We start from the raw sequence: 14044 nt of genomic DNA on the forward strand, positions 1-14044 counted from the left end.
GTATATATCCCTAATTTGGAAGGTTCATTAAATATGCATATTGGGAATTGGCTGAAAAAAATGTCAAATGACTTTCAATAATCTTGTATCATAGTATCTTTAATGTACATAGCAAGTTTTGCCAACTTTGGTCAAGTCAAAACAGATAAATATCGCTAATAAATGCGGGATATCGGACCGCAGGCGGGCGAAGATTGCATTATAAGCGCGCCAACCCAAACTCACTGCATGGACATCACATTTACGAAATCGAAGTCCAAAGTCAACTACGTCATTGTTAGAATAAGAGAGGTTTTCCATCACACGGGAGCATACCACCACAAATTTTGCACAGATGGCGTTGCACTGGCATTGAAAAAGGGTGCATGGGAGCATGGGAACGCGGGCAGTTTCCCTCGCTGTGGGTAGGAAATGCATTGAGCGAGACACACTTCCGGGTTCGCAAAAAAACGAGGATCCCATTTACGGGGCGCTCAAATATAACTATTTGCTGTGATACATAGCAGAGGCGTATATGTTTGTGATGCTGAGAATAACATCAGTAAATAAATGACGGGTTTTAAAAGTTGACGTTTTTTTGCGATGAAACAGACTTCTGAAGGTAGCTCGCTTGGGGAACACGTCATCCCGGCCGCTGTCCGCTTTTGACCCCAGTAATTCACACTGGTTTTGGTCGGCCCCAGGTACCCAAGTCACTTCGACCCCGTCACACTTTTGCCTACATGTCCACGGAGACGATTCAACATTTCCACAACAAAGCCAAGACAAAAATTGAAAATATCAATAAAATGGCTTCACAAAGGCTGAAATACACGATACTCGATGAAGTATGAAGTTTATGAAATGAAATCAAAATTGACAACACAAGTGTTTGTCTCGGGTAATACCACTTGAAGTTGTTTTTTCCATACAGTGCAGTATTTGTCAGTGACAAATTAATCTTTGCAATACATTTTTTTGCGATGAGCTGGAAATTTGATTAATATCGAGTTAATGTACATAAATATTCCGTTATTTACTGGGACACGTTTATTTTCTCGATCCGCTATCTGCGGACTACGTGCTGAAGTACATTGACTGTTCATGTCAACGATCGTTTCTCCCTCTGCAGAGTTTCTGTATCCCGTTCAACAACGCTGTACCTCGATCACACGATAGTGACGCTATGTAGCTGTGCAGTATTGAAACTTATCATAAAATGGCCACCTCGTCTAACAGTAACACGTATTGTCGGGATTATCGTACGGAAAAAGACTGCAAAAGTAAGACTTATGAATCTTCATCAGAATTGAACACATCATGATTGTACACGAGTATCAACCGTGAATGCACGTTGAGCTCGGCAGTTACACAAGCATGGTGCGCTACATGCATATATAATAGCCCTACGAGTATGGCGACAGTGTCCGGCTTTGGCTACGCCGCCTACCGGAGGTGGGAGGCGGCGTAGCCAAAGCCGGACACTCTCGTCATACTCGTAGGGCTAGCTACATGCACTGCCGCGATGCCGATCGTATGCATTCCAAGGCCTATCCCGGAATTTGTTTCACAAACAACCTCAAAGGAGAGCAAACATACTTCTATGGACAATGACGAACACGTTTCTTGGCGAAGCAAATTCAAAACAGTGCAGAAGTACATGAAGTAGGTCATGGCCTTGGACTCTGTGCACGAACCTGATTGGACACTTCAATACCTTTGACCCAAAGTTATTATTCATCAGCACTTCCATGCCATGAGGCTAGGTAGAGAACGTATGTACTCATTTCTGGCGATCGAACAGCGAGGGAAACAATCAATTACCAAGGATAAAGCTAATTTGCTAAACGATATTTTATCTTGAATAGTGAGTTGAATGAGTAATAAATATCATATTTTTAATGTTCAATACGAGGTTGAAACACGGAGGGACCGTGGTTGAAACCAGTGCTATCCAGCTGTAGCCAACCTGGACAAGCACATTTCACAGCGCCCTCAAACAGTCGATTGTTTTCACTTGTCATACGCGGCGTAACAGAAAAATTAAAACTTTCATAACTTCATTAATATCCAAGCCACGCCCACCAAAACCTTTTCAGTTCTAGCCATTTGAATTCTGAAGATGTCTACCAAATTTGACTGAAATACGTTCAGCCGTTTTTGAGAAAATGGACCAACAGACAGACAGACAGACAGACAGACAGACAGACAGACACACAGACAGACAGACAGACAGACAGACATCGCTGCGACATATGCTCACGTGTTCACACGTGAGCAAAAAATCAGACCTCTAGCTCTATTGGCTGGCTCAGAATTAGATATGCGCATAATTAATGAGGTACAATATGTGGCGTCATAAGCTGTTCCATCATACCATACATGAAGGGTGTAGCACTTGGGGTTACTTAGTTATGGCCATATATGTATATTTGAGGTCAAAGGTCATTGGGGTCACATGACATTTTGTCAAAAAAATTGTATTGCTAAGTTATACCTATATACCAAAAATCAGACCTCTAGCTCTGTTTGCTGGCTCAGAATTAGATATGCACATAATTAATAAGGTACAGGATGTGATGTCATAAGGTCTCCCATCATACCAAATATGAAGGGTGTAGCACTTGTGGTTACTGAGTTATGGACATATACTCATATTTAAGGTCAAAGGTCATCGAGATCACATGACATTTTGTCAAAAAATTTGTATTGCTAAGTTATCCCTATATACTTATTTTCACTTTGTTTAGTGTGATTAGATATTATTTTAGCTGAAAAAAGGGTCCAGGGAAAGTAAGGAAAATCCAGTATTCCACAGTGTAACAATTGGCTGAAAATATAAAATTTCTTTCAGTCTCTAGAATCCGAAACCGAATCCGAAACCAAATCCGAAACCGAGTCTAATTTCAGCATTGTCTAGCCAGAGTGTAACGTGGGGATAGCGCCCTCAAACCACAGATACCAGCTTCCCATAGACTACCATGTATCAGAAAAATTAAAACTGTGATATTTTCATTAATATGCAAGCCACGCCCACCAAAACCTTTTCAGTTCTAGCCATTTGAATTCTGAAGATGTCTACCAAATTTGACTGAAATACGTTCAAGCCGTTTTGAGAAAATGGACCAACACAGACAGACAGACACACAGACAGACAGACATCGCTGCGACATATGCTTCACGTGTGTGAACACGTAAGCAAACCAGATATGAACTGAATTGCCTCGCGTGCACATTTTGTAAAGTACTTCTTGGGGTATTGGCTTTTATGACATTACATTGTTTTTATTCCCGAAATTAATCCAATCTATCTAAATTTGACATTATCCCCACTGTATTACGCAATGAAAAAAAGAAAAGAAACCATTTGAAAAATTATGATCCAACAATATCTGTCGATGCAAGTGCAAATGGCTGAGCAGGCTCTTAACTGGCAGAGGTCGCGTTTGCGTATAAATTCTGCATATTTCACATATAATTGCCATGTAGAACGAGTTGACCTACTTCACAGTATCTCAATGCGCCCAAAACGATACAATCTCTGTGCCGCGCCGTGTAGCAGCAAAATGAGTTCGTGACCTTTGAAGTATGCGTTTCAAAAAATAAATACCCATGGGAACCTGCTCACCACGCCACGCAACTCATGTACAGCTGACTATGGTGCACTTGTCAGGCGATGGTCGATGATTCTGGTATTGCCTATATTGTCAAGTTCAATGCCTAATTTACGGAAACACGAACTCTGTCTAGTGTATTCGAAGCTCTGCGTACAGGTTGTGCACACGGCCTCTACCACGTGCTGTCCTGTGGACAGTGTGGTACAAGCCGTCGGCCTACCACCGTACCGCCGGGAAACGCAGACCTATTGTACGCAGGAGCATGGCAGGAGCTAGCCTACTGCTCCTGATTTAACATCAATGCCAACATGGAAATCTCATGAAAAATTTGTCATTGTTGGTTCTGTAGCTAATACAATCTTGAAAAGCAACTTAAAAGACACAGACTGTTATTTTCTCGATCCGCTATCTGCGGACTACGTGCTGAAGTACATTGACTGTTCATGTCAACGATCGTTTCTCCCTCTGCAGAGTTTCTGTATCCCGTTCAACAACGCTGTACCTCGATCACACGATAGTGACGCTATGTAGCTGCCCGTAGGAAACGTGCAGATCTTCATTTATCTGCAGCAGATCGGTTTCAGAGCTGTGACAGCTCAAACCAGCTTTAATGCAGATCTGCACAGAGCGTTTGGAGCTGTCATTTGTCTGCTGCAGATTCGAGTGTCTCTGGAAGACGAAATGCAGACTTGTGCAGCTCTTGGCCGATCGGTCAACAGCCGTTATGCAGCTCAAAATCGTTCGAAGTAAAACTTTGTTGACACTACAATTGTCACAGCTCTATGGCAGCTCGAAACAGTTCACTGGCAGCAAAACATGAGCCAGTCAAGGTATATAATGGTAGGCACCACCGTAGTTGAGTTTTCGTTTCTAGTAGAGTGAAGTTATAAGGACGGTCAGGTATTTAATGGTTCAGTCCATTTTCAAATTAAAATTTGCGTGCGTCCGTTTTGCGATCTCGGCTCAGAAAATTGATCGAGTACGCGTGTACGTGTAGTCTATCAGCGTAATCCTATATGCACACATATAAAAACGCCCCCCTGTGCGTCAATGAGAAGTTGCCTTAGTAGTATATCAACGTGTCTTCCTCAGAATCATTGTTCATTCGATGTTAAGCTGTGCTCCGTTTTACCTTTGATATTTGTAGATCCGAGCACCGCTACTTTTGCTACTCCCCACAGGTCCGAACATCAAATCATAGACCCTTGAGAAAAACGTGTACGTTGCATGTTGTTGTTGTTAGGCTGCATCACGCATGATGACGTCATTTATCATGTGAAAAGTTGTCCGCGATTGGTCAGATTCGCTAAATGACCCAGGTCACGCAGGTCAAAGTGTTAGCGGCAAGATACATCGACCGTTAATCTACACGTATTGAATTAGCTTCAGGGTACTCTGTCATGTTTCTTTGCTAAACTTTGGATGAAATTTCGCCGAAAACGGTATCCAAACATTGATAAAATGGTAGCAAATTGAACGAGTATACTTGACGACATATTCAACGTACCAATAGGTCTCGCCGTCAGGAGAAATGAGGTCAAACCATGGATATATTGCCTGCAATTGCAAACGGCATTGCAAACCGCATACCGATCCCAATGATACTATAGGTAAGTTACTTTGACATATCTCCTTCATATGCGTTTTTTATTTGTACAGACTTTTCTGAAGATTACATTCGGTATATCGAGGATATGTAGTTGCTTCAAAGTTCAAGCCAGGCATCAGTAAAACTGCCGATTTGCGATTGTACGGTTCAAGAAGACAGGGTGCTGAAATAATATACACAGTCAATCCAACACAATTGTCATCAATAAAATTGCTGATTTTCGATCACCATGTAATCAGTGTTTCATCTAGGCTTTTGATCTGCTTTATGAAAATGCTGTTGAAACAATATACTACGCGTAAATTTCCGTACGCTGATTTTGCATATGAAAGCTGCCAGTTGAGAGTTACGTGTACGTTCAAAAAGTTCATTGACCTAGCCCGATACGGTTTCTGTGTCACATTATCTCTGTACGATTGAGAAAAGGAGACAAACTGAAGTTTTTATGCATTGTATGGATGTCCATAACACTCTGAAAATAATTCTGATAGCAAAATCGACACGAACAATCGGACTTTATTGTCACAGAAACGTGTTCAGTGCAGACGGCATGCAATGAAAGTCACAAGCAAACTGTGGTGTCAATGGCCCACACAATGGGTCCTGTTTTTGAATTCAGTGAACAGACAAACTTATTTTTCGGGGCAAATAAACCCGTACAAGTTACAAGTTAAGTTCCCCAAAATTTTAAAATCCCCTCGAAAATTCCAGTGGAAGGGGACCAATCCCCCCACCCTGGTGTAGTATCCTAGATGAAACACTGTGTACCGGTAATATGGTTCAGTCTTTGCCAGCCTGCAGCCTTGCTTCACTTTCTTTTTCATCGACAGGCCTTAACTGGCTTATTGATAAGTTCGCTAATGTAAATTCTCACTGGATTTTAAAAGCTACGTGAACCTTTTGTCTGCACTTAAGCACTGTAAATCATATATTTTCACATTTCAGTAACTTGTGTTTCTCATTCTTCTATCATTTCAGAGTTCATCTGTGACTGGTATTAAGGCTTCACGTTGAAGGAAAACTTCACAGTTTTACACTATAAAAGTATCAAAAACGCAAGCGATTAAATTTAGAGCGTAGCCGTACATGTAGCATTGTGTCGTTTCAGCATGGAAATCCCTTGGTTTGAGTGAGTAAACAGAATTTGTAAACATGTTTGCTGCGAAGTGATTTTACATAAAGTAACACTTTTATTTCCCATGGTCCATCTGGGTGAATTGTATCTATTTAAATTACACCCTCGCGATTCTTCTTTCTCATTAAATGCCAAAACAAATGTGTATTGCTTGATATATAGTTTGATGTCCTTTCCATATAGAGGATCTCAATTTCATTACTACTACCGGTATTTGTTCAAAGCTTCCTATATTTATTCTATACATCAGAATAACTTTTGTTGGAATTGATAAGTACTGGAAATATTTGAATAAACTACAAGAACTTTGATCTATTTTACAATGCTGAGATTAACTCTTCACAATTTCTCAGAAGAAGTTTGATTCATCAAACAATGCTGAGGTAAACATCTCACAATATCTCCAACATCAGTTGTTCATGACATAAACTTGGACTAGTTTGTACTAGTTTTGATATAACATTATGCTAGCTTCATAAAGGTTTTAGACTTTTTTCCTTTGTTGTATTCAGTGTAATTTTTCCCGTAACCTTTAGTAATAAATGAGTGTTTCTTCATCCTACAACAGGTGTTATCTTTTTTTACTCACATGTGAGCTAGTTCACTGGTATGGTAACTTTGATGAGGTGTGTCACATTTATCTAACAGGGTGACGAGGATCTCCAGCTGCTTGTGTTGTATTGTTGTGAGCCATTGAAGTGAGCATGACATGAGGTAGAAATAAATATATTTTTGTGTGTACAAATAAAATATGACCCATTACATGCAGTATGATAATGTCGAATGAGCAATGTCCATTTTGAGCTGTTATATGTCTTCAAGTGGTCTAATATGAGCTGCTGTATGTCTGCAGGTCAAAAGTCATGGGCTGAAAGTTGTCTGCAATGAGCTGTGGCATGTCTGCAGGTCAAAAGTCATGGGCTGAAGTTGTCTGCTATGAGCTGCTGTATGTCTGCAGGTCAAAAGTCACGGGCTGCATTTGAGCTGTCATGTGTATGTCATTGATCTGCATACCATGCCCCATGAGCTGCAATTTGCAGCTCAAAGCTAATTATATATGCACAAAATCAGACCATTTGCAGATATCTGCAAGTGATCTGCTACAGCCGAGCTGCGAAGATCTGCAACAGCCATCTGGCAGGTCTGCAGGTTTGGTAAGGGTGTGCAGTATTGAAACTTATCATAAAATGGCCACCTCGTCTAACAGTAACACGTATTGTCAGGATTATCGTACGGAAAAAAGACTGCAAAACTAAGACTTATGAATCTTCATCAGAATTGAACACATCATGATTGTACACGAGTATCAACCGTGAATGCACGTTGAGCTCGGCAGTTACACAAGCATGGTACGCTACATGCATAGCCCTACGAGTATGGCGACAGTGTCCGGCTTTGGCTACGCCGGGGGCTACGCCTCCTACCGGAGGTGGGAGGCGGCGTAGCCAAAGCCGGACACTCTCGCCATACTCGTACGGCTAGCTACATGCACGTACGGCTAGCTACATGCACTGCCGCGATGCCGATCATATGCATTCCAAGGCCTATCCCGGAATTTGTTTCACAAACAACCTCAAAGGAGAGCAAACATACTTCTATGGACAATGACGAATACGTTTCTTGGCGAAGCAAAATCAAAACAGTGCAGCAGTACATGAAGTAGGTCATGGCCTTGGACTCTGTGCACGAACCTGATTGGACACTTCAATACCTTTGACCCAAAGTTATATTCATCAGCACTTCCATGCCATGAGGCTAGGTAGAGAACGTATTACGTACGCAGTGTACGCTGTGTGTTAGGAACGCACACAGGGAATGCACAGCGTACACTGCGTACGTACGCAGGGCTAGCGAGAGAGTTGCCGACATCGACGGTTATTTACGAAAAAAGAATAAAAGACTGGCATTTTTGGAAGCGATCGAGTAGCTGCGGTAGGCAGGGATACGACTTGGGCCCAAGAACGCTGAATTTCGGCAGTAATTTGGCTTTTTACGTCAAGTCCAAAAATGGATTTGAAGTCACCAACTCTACGTACGGGTCTTTGCAGGGCTGTGGTGAGCGGGGCTATTAATAGCTGTAGCGGAACACACAGCATCGTACGCAGGGCTAAGAACGTATGTACTCATTTCTGGCGATCGAGCAGCGAGGGAAACAATCAATTACCAAGGATGAAGCTAATTTGCTAAACGATATTTTATCTTGAATAGTGAGTTGAATGAGTAATAAAATATCATATTTTTAATGTTCAATACGAGGTTGAAACACGGAGGGACCGTGGTTGAAACCAGAGCTATCCAGCTGTAGCCAACCTGGACAAGCACATTTCACAGCGCCCTAAAACAGTCGATTGTTTTCACTTAATTGTCATACGCGGCGTAACAGAAAAATTAAAACTTTCATAACTTCATTAATATCCAAGCCACGCCCACCAAAACCTTCTCAGTTCTAGCCATTTGAATTCTGAAGATGTCTACCAAATTTGACTGAAATACGTTCAGCCGTTTTTGAGAAAATGGACCAACAGACAGACAGACACACAGACAGACAGACATCGCTGCGACATACCTCGCTGCGCGCATGCGCACGCGAGGTAAAAATGAGGGCAACTCCACACATCGGCTCTTCCAAGCTTGTTTAGTATTACGATATGGTGAATCAAAGGATCATTGCATTTATTTTGTGTGGAATACATGGCAAGACATTGGTGAATCGATAGTGCTTTGACCCTAGTCATGTGATCTGGGTGCCCAGTAAACTGGTTTGTTGATTGAGCGATTCGTTTTAACGGTGTTTCGGAACCAAAAATGGGGTTCCTTCATCAGTCGCTCTCTTGTTTTGTATCCCCTCCGCTTGGTTGTGTAATGAGGTCATCCTCCGTCGAGGAGGAGAAGCCAGATTCGCTATTGTGAGAGTTAGCCACTATTGACTGACTCTATAGTGAGCGATCCAGTGTGTGATGTCATATTATAATTAACATGACCCAGCATCGACCGGAGTTTCTTGACGCTTATAAGGATTTTTGTTTTAGGGCATATTTGAGGAGAGTATTGTTTTATTTAATTCATGCCGCCAACTTTGATTACTTATATGCAGCTGTCTCAGATTGATTTTCTTTGCCAGATGATGTTTCCTGTATTGCTCAGCAATCTTTTCAGTTTGGTTGATTGTAGTACCATTCGATGACAGATTGCATCTTGGTTTTATACGATAAAGTGGCATAAAATGGAAACAAAATAAATAAAAAAAATTCAGTTTCCCGTTGTTAAAACCGCTATCGTGAAACTTTTTAACTGTATGAGCGATATGGGCAAAGTGTGATTGAATTAACTCACCGGACTTTTTGGTTGTCGTTCCGGATATCGACGGAATGCTTACTCCTTCACCTGCTGGCCAAAGTTATATAACGAGCTATGATTTTGTAAGGAGGATTTGTTTTAGATGCTCATTTTATAGACCATGAGGAGTGTCGTTAGAAAACGACTCGAGGTTGATCCCAGAAGTAAGCTCAGCTGCAGTGATATTCAGTTCACTGTCCTGTGTTGATAGAGTCTCCTCCCTTAGTGCTCAGTTTAAGCGAGTAGGCCGTAGATATGGAGACATCGCTATCTGTGCTCGTCTCAGACTGGTTTGATGAGATGTGATTACTGGTTTGAGTATATTTACATTACGTCAATGTCAAAGTGGACCGTTATCTGATAGGTTAATTGGTTTCAGGCACTAAACTTTGATGAAGTTTATTTTGTCCCAATGGTTCCCGTGTAATAGCCATAGTAAAAATATGTCTATATTTTTTACACAAAGATAATGGTTGAAATGATCCATGTTTTTGCTGATTTTTTTACTGCGTTACATATGAGGTAGTCGATGGATACCCCGGAGGGTATTCTCATGTTTGCTACCCGTACGAAAGATCAAAACTTGCTACATATTAGTACATATATGTTACAAATTTGATACACACTTTAATTGAACATGTGAAATATGCACCAAGTTTGTACTAGTTTGGTACACACTATGGGATTTTCACCATGGTAGTTGTGAAATTGTACCAAGCTTGTAGATATATGTGAAATACATATCAAGTTTGGTACGAACTTCAGATTTTTTTAGCTGTCCCACGTGGCACTGTTTTATCACAGAACTGAAACAATGATCGAACTACTACGGTAACACTGTGTTCATTGTACAAAATGACAAATTAATTCTTTTTAAATTAATTCTTTTTTAAATTTAAAAATTTTAAATACTTTCGGTTGTTAACACATATAATTAGGTTACGCGTGGAATGTACAAATTTATCAAACCATGGAGGTATAGCTAAATCCATGATCAAACTATTGCAACATCATGAATGAAAAACATCAAAAGTCAACTAAAACTTAGTTCAGCTGCCATTTTTCAAACAGTTTCCTTGGACATATTTTAAATGATAAGGATCCAAAATGGTACTCGAATTCCAGTTAAAGACTTTTTTGTTCCGTTTACTAGTCGTAACCACTGAAAGTATACCTGTCATATGTCCGCCAAAACACATTCACACTGTCATACCAGTAGCTCAGAGCAGGGAAGTCATTGTCACGGCTATAAATCATGATTGTTACTGGGTGATTATGGCTTGCTATAATCATTGTTAACGTCTGGAGCGAACGGGGGGAAGGGTTTAGACCTTGACATGTATGGGTCACCATGCGTCACCTACCTTACGCTTCTAGATGCATTTGAGACGTAACCTAATCTACCAACCGCCTCTATTACCGTTATCTCAACAAATTACATCACCCTTTCCACGTCATTACCATGCGCACATCAGTGTGTTCAAAGCTCTTTTTCGTCCATTTCAATCTCTGCCACGCTCAAGTTCACATCGCAAAATTCGCCATGCCAAAATCGAAGAAAACCAAGGGCCGCGCCTATGCCCGGGCGGCCACCCGTACATCGACGAGGACAAAGAGACGCCCAGCACACCTCGACAAATTCCTACTCCAGCCAGTACCGACGGAAACCACGCCAACCAACCCTGCCGTCGACATGCCGACAACAGGCGCAGCGGCAGCCGACCCAAGTATATCAGACCACATCGCCAAACTGATAGAAACCGCATTGCAATCGCCATTGACTCAATCCGACGTGAACTACGGCAGCCAGATACCAGCAACGCCACAGCAACGGCGCCCATCCCGACGTCCAACTTGCAAGTCCAGCCAACTGATACAGCCGTTGGTGCACTATCACCTGCCTCAGTCGTCGTCGCTGGGCCGGCGACGCTCGCCGCTCCGTACAGCTCGCCACCTACCCAAGGCCACCCAAGTAATCATCCCGCTAATCACGTTAATGAATACCAACCCACCATCACAGCTACCCCACCAGCCTTGACCACCAGCGGTGGCGCTGCGCACATCCGGGATAACTCCACCGCTAGCGGCGCACCTCATAACAACACGAGCAATATGGCCGCGCCCTACAGTCAACTCGCCCAGCCAGCTGGTCACAACGCAACGCCATGGCGCCCACCGCCTAGAGCCGGACCAACGGGCAATACTTCAGCAGCAATACCCCCACCCGACCTGCTCCTGCCGTACGTCGACCAGTCAACACTCAACGCCTTGGCTAACCTCGGTAAGTTCATCGAATTTGGTGACTTGCACCCTGATGCCCTAGCCCCCAACTCATCCCAGGCTACCAAGACACAAGTAGCTTTTGACCCAGACAACCGTGGCGTCGCCACGTTCACAACCGAGGTGAAGCGTAAAGCCATCGACGACTTTGACACCTGGTTACAGTGCTTCCTCGTCTTCTCCTCCTATCGTACATTCTACTACCCACATTTGGCGATCCCCATGGCCAACTACCTTCGTTTCCTCGCCTCCAAAGCTGCTGCCTACAAGCCGGAGGCCTGGCTAGCCTATGACAAACAATTCCGCCTGAACGCTTCCCGCTACCCAGATAGGGCCAACTGGAGCCAGCCAAACCAAGACCTCAACTTCCAGTACTTCCAAAACCAGCCACACCTCCTGCGTCCTACCTGCTTCGGCTGTGGCCAACATGGTCATTTGAAGACTGATTGCCCAAACCGACGCAGCAGCACCACCAACCCGTTCTACTGGGAGAGCCCAGCGAACAAGAAACAGTCTGACCAACCTCCGGTTTGTCGTTCTTTCAACCGAGGCACATGCAAGACACCCTGCAACTATGGCAGACTACACAAGTGCTCCGTGTGTAACTCGACCGAACACGGTGCTCATCAACACCACCAACGCATCAAATCAGAGACCCCCCAGCCCTTTCGAGGGAGCGACCGTCCACCCAGCGACAATCGCCACGCTACAGCCGACAACACCAATCAACCTAACTAAGCTCTCAGCTGCCCTGCACGACCACCCGCACAAACAATTCACAGCCAGCCTCATCCACGACCTCACTCATGGTGCCGACATCGGCTTCGGTGGGAACCGCGCACCACGCTACACTCGCAACGCCCAGTCCGCAATGACCGATCCGGATGCCGTCACCACCGCCATAACAAAAGAACTGCGCCTCGGCCACACAATTGGCCCGTTCGCCGTGCCACCTCTGCCAAACTTCGTCGTAAACTCGCTTGGACTTCGGCCTAAAAAATCAGGCGGCCACCGCATAATAATGGACCTATCCCAACCACGAAACGATAGTGTCAACCACTACATCAACAAGGAAGACTACACCCTCACCTACTCCCGCGTTGACGATGCCGTCGCGATATTACAGAGACTTGGCCAAGGTGCGCTCATCACAAAGTGGACATTAAGCACGCGTTCCGACTGTGCCCGGTACGGAAGGCGGACTGGCACCTCCTCGGCTTTAAATGGCAAGGGCTGTTCTTCTTCAATCGCGTGCTCCCCTTTGGCCTTCGCTCTGCACCGTTCTTATTCAACCGCCTGGCAGAAGCACTCCTCTGGATCGTCAAAAACAGAGCAAACACTCAGGACTTACTGCACTACCTGGACGACTACTTTGGCGCTGGCCCCCCCCAACTCCCCGCAATGCCAGTACCTCCTCAACACCATACTCAACACATGCCGCGACCTCGCGATACCCATAGCCCCCAAAAAAGTCGAAGGCCCATCAACCACCATGACGTTCCTTGGCATCACGTTGGACACACTTACAATGACACTATGCTTACCCGACGACAAGCTACAGGACCTGCTTCAAACACTTCCCACTTGGCTCCACCGACACTCATGCACTAAACGGGAGTTGCTATCCCTCATCGGCACCCTCAGTTTTGCATGCAAGTGCATTCCCGCCGGTCGCATCTTCCTCCGCCGCATGATTGACTTAAGCACAACCGTACGCAAGTTGCGCGACACGATCACACTATCTGACGCTTTCCGCCTTGACGCGAAATGGTGGTGCGACTTCCTACCGACATGGAACGGCACGGCCTCATTCCTCGATACAAAGTGGACCCCCTCTCGCGACCTTGACCTCTACACCGACGCCTCGGCACTGTAGGCTCCGGTGGCTACCACGCTGGGCATTGGTTCACCGTTGCATGGCCTGACTCTCTCCAAGCCTCAATCGAGTGGAAGGAGATGTACCCAATACTAGTCGCTTGTTCAATTTGGGGGCATCGTTGGCATGGCCGCCGAGTGCTGTTTCATTGTGACAATCAAACCGTCGTGCACATCTGGAAAAAAGGCACTACGAGATGCCCTGACATCATG

At 44.1% G+C, this 14044-nt stretch overlaps 1 protein-coding gene and 1 long non-coding RNA gene across 2 annotated transcripts; both read left to right on the forward strand.

The window, feature by feature from the left end:
* The first annotated feature begins 4675 nt into the window (after positions 1 to 4675).
* On the forward strand, positions 4676 to 6905 carry LOC139116109 (uncharacterized). The gene is made up of 2 exons (XR_011548242.1): positions 4676 to 5206; positions 6184 to 6905. It is a non-coding gene; the product is annotated as an uncharacterized lncRNA (long non-coding RNA).
* A 5922-nt stretch (positions 6906 to 12827) lies between these two features.
* LOC139116401 (uncharacterized) lies at positions 12828 to 13832 on the forward strand. The gene has a single exon (XM_070679037.1). It carries the CDS (start codon positions 12828 to 12830, stop codon positions 13830 to 13832), a length of 1005 nt encoding a protein of 334 aa, XP_070535138.1.
* The last annotated feature ends 212 nt before the right edge of the window (positions 13833 to 14044 follow it).

The sequence above is a fragment of the Ptychodera flava genome, chromosome 17 (assembly GCF_041260155.1).
Source record: "Ptychodera flava strain L36383 chromosome 17, AS_Pfla_20210202, whole genome shotgun sequence".
In the NCBI taxonomy this organism is placed as follows: domain Eukaryota; kingdom Metazoa; phylum Hemichordata; class Enteropneusta; family Ptychoderidae; genus Ptychodera; species Ptychodera flava.

Excerpts from the sequence above, each read along its gene's own strand:
- LOC139116401 (XM_070679037.1), top strand. The coding sequence starts at position 12,828 with ATGACCGATCCGGATGCCGTCACCACCGCCATAACAAAAGAACTGCGC.